The following is a 3227-nucleotide window of genomic DNA, read 5'->3' on the forward strand; positions in this document are numbered from 1 at the left end:
GGGGGGCAAATCGATGCAATCGAGAGTAGAAGGGGGTAAAGTGTTATCGACCCAAAGTAAAAGGGAAGAAAGTGGAATTTACCCTATATAATATTCAAAAGCAGCTTGGTAATTCATCGTGTGAACTACTATCATTTCTCTCAAAATTCCTTCCAATTCATTTCTCTCTAAAGCTTTGTTTCTTATTTCCCATTCATTAATTTGTTAATCTTGTCAGAAGGAAGTAAAATGGCTTTTGCTGCTCTTCTTTCTCTTGAACAAACCATAGACCACATCCTAAATTGTGATATCTATTCCTTTTCTCTTTATGACAAGTCACCAATCATATCTATGAGCACAAATATTACTTCACTAAGAGAATTTCTTGGAGAATTTCCAGAGAAAGTCAACAACATTTTGGAAGGACGAATCAGGAATGTAGCAATCCACACCAAAGATATGATTGAAAATTTTAAGTTGTCGAGGATGCGCTACGGATACATCAAGCACGCGGTGAAGGTTGAGTTCAGATCCCAGCTTAGCGGATTAATGATGTAAATTGATTCGATCTCTGGAGAGGTAGATAGGATGAAAAGGGTCCCGCTCGGTAATTACGAGTCAAACGTTGTTACTTCATCCTTAAGATTTCAATCCTCCCGCAAGAAAGAAGCCATGGTTGGTTTTGATGATGATTTGATGGCCATATATGAGATGCTTTGTGGACAATCTTCGAAATTACAAGTCCTTCCAATCGTTGGCATGGGAGGTATTGGTAAGACTACTCTTGCTGCACACGCTTACAACGATCCGTTAATCACCGAGCATTTTCACATTCGTGCTTGGGTAACTATTTCTCAAGATTACGTTGCACAAGATGTTTTCTCGAGGCTCTTAGCTTCCATCAGCCCAGAAAGACCGGTACCAGGAGGGAGCAATGAGTCAACTACAGTGGAGAGTGTTTACAAAAGCTTAAAGGGTAAGAGATATCTGATTGTATTGGATGATATGTGGAGTACAAAGGTATGGGATGGTGTAAGGAGGTTATTTCCGAATGACAATAATGGAAGTCGAATCATACTAACCACAAGGTTGGGAGAGGTTGCCTCTTATCCCGACTCTTCTAGCCATGTTCATAAGATGCATCTCTTAGATGACGAACAAAGTTGGAATCTGCTTCGGCAGAAAGTGTTTAAAGAAGAATATTATCCACTTGAATTGAAAATTATTGGAAAGGAGATTGCAAAAAGCTGCGGAGGACTGCCCCTTGCAATTGTGGTGATTGCAGGAGTCCTATTCAAGGCCGGTAATAATCAATCTTTGTGGAAGAAATTTGCGAGAAATGTAAAATCAGTTGTTGCTACAAAACATGGACGGTTTGAAGCGATACTATCTTTGAGTTACAACAACTTACCTCATCATTTGAGGCCGTGTTTCTTATACATGGGAGCTTTTCCAGAAGATTACGAGATCCATGTTTCAAAACTCGTCAAATTATGGGTGGCTGAGGGGTTTATTAATTCATCAAGTGAATGTAGAAGCCTGGAAGAGGCTGCAGAAGAAGAATATTTGGAGGATCTTGTGAAGAGAAGTCTTGTTATGGTGTCAAAGAGGAAGTCTAATGGAAAAATCAAAACATGCCGAGTTCATGACCTGATGCGTAAATTGTGCATAAGAATAGCCCAACACGAGAAGTTTCTGCATGTCATGTATGGACAAGCTCCCACGAACAATATAGAAAATCAGCGCCGCATATTTTTCAATCAATACGATTTAAACGTTGATCACCGAACCATCCATACTATGATATGCTTCAGGGTGATCGGTTTACGTTTTCATATACAATACTTTAAATCCCTCAGGATATTGGATTTGGTGAGTACTGACGACTCTATGTTGAATTATGCTGATATTAGGAAGCTTCTTGCACAAGTGTTTAAGTTCTTTCATTTAAGGTACATTGCTTTCGACTTCCGTATGGATATTCCACCATCCATTTCAAACCTTCAAAACCTTCAAACTTTAATCATTCATCCAGTGTCGTTCATATCTCTTCCTCCGGAAATTTGGAGGATGGCCGACCTGAGGCATCTCGTGTGCTACCGAAAATTCGGCCAATTACCGAATCCAGAGGAGGGAGCAAGTACTAGTAGTCGTGGTCTAGTAAAACTGCAAACACTTTGGGAAGTAACGGATCTTATATGTACTCGAACCATCCTCAAAATGATTCCAAACGTTAAGGAGTTGGCAATTTTTTACACTAAGGAACACCAAGAAGAAGAGTACCACCTTGACGATCTTGTACACCTGAAGCAACTCGAGAGATTGAAACTAACTGTTCCTTATTTTTGGTCTTCGAGCAGGTGGGAAAAGATTACGCCGGCTTTTCCCAAGACGCTGAAATGGTTAACCATTAGAGGCGGGAGACGTCCGTGGAGTGAAATGACGGTTGTTGGCTCGCTGCCTAATCTTCAAGTGCTTAAAATAAGAAATCACGGCTTCGACGGGGAGACATGGGAAACGAGCGAGGGGGGATTTATTGAGCTCAAACATCTGATGATTGAATACTCAAAACTCAAGTATTGGGTAACCGAAAGCAACCACTTCCCGAAGCTCGAACGCGTATTGCTCCATGATTGTTCATATCTAATAGAGATTTCGGATGGTGTTGGAGAAATTCCGACACTTGAACTAATTGAGGTTAAGTTCTGCACCGAATCTATTGCGGGGTGGGCGAAAAGAATGCGAGAGGAACAACAAGATTACCGGAATGACGACATTCAAGTTCGTTGTTTGAATTGTATATTTTAAATTCGTCATCTTAATAACTCAGACAGGAATTAAAAGTTTCTTGAGTTTTTTTTTCCTACTTCTTGAAAAAACTTTTGAGTTATGTAAAAGTTAAGGACAAGGTGGATTTGATTCATAAAAGTTGTGATTGAACTGTATATTGGCTATGTAGTTATTTTGTTGCTTGGAGCTAGTTATTACTGTTGGGGTGTGAAGTCCAGGATTCAATGAAAATTCGCAAGAGGTTATAGATTGGTCGGTTTTAATTTTATTATCATGCTTCTATTAGATTCGTTTAAAACGGAATAAATCTAATCTAGCAACTTATAATTTTCCCGAGCAGGTTCGTTTCTATCTTCGGCACACAAACGAGGATCCACACCAAGCCTTCAATCCTCGAAAAACTGCTGTTCAGAAATTTACAGCCTTCTTCCTTCACCAATATCTCCGATATGGTTAAT

At 39.8% G+C, this 3227-nt stretch overlaps 1 protein-coding gene across 1 annotated transcript; it reads left to right on the forward strand.

The window, feature by feature from the left end:
* Window positions 1–567: 567 nt before the first annotated feature.
* On the forward strand, window positions 568–2905 carry LOC105964565 (putative late blight resistance protein homolog R1B-16). The gene has a single exon (XM_012989074.2). The coding sequence runs from the start codon at window positions 568–570 to the stop codon at window positions 2785–2787; it is 2220 nt and encodes a 739-aa protein (XP_012844528.2). The 3' UTR covers window positions 2788–2905.
* Window positions 2906–3227: the final 322 nt, after the last annotated feature.

The sequence above is a fragment of the Erythranthe guttata genome, chromosome 7 (genome assembly GCF_056151865.1).
Source record: "Erythranthe guttata isolate IM_541 chromosome 7, IM_541, whole genome shotgun sequence".
Lineage (NCBI taxonomy): Eukaryota > Viridiplantae > Streptophyta > Magnoliopsida > Lamiales > Phrymaceae > Erythranthe > Erythranthe guttata.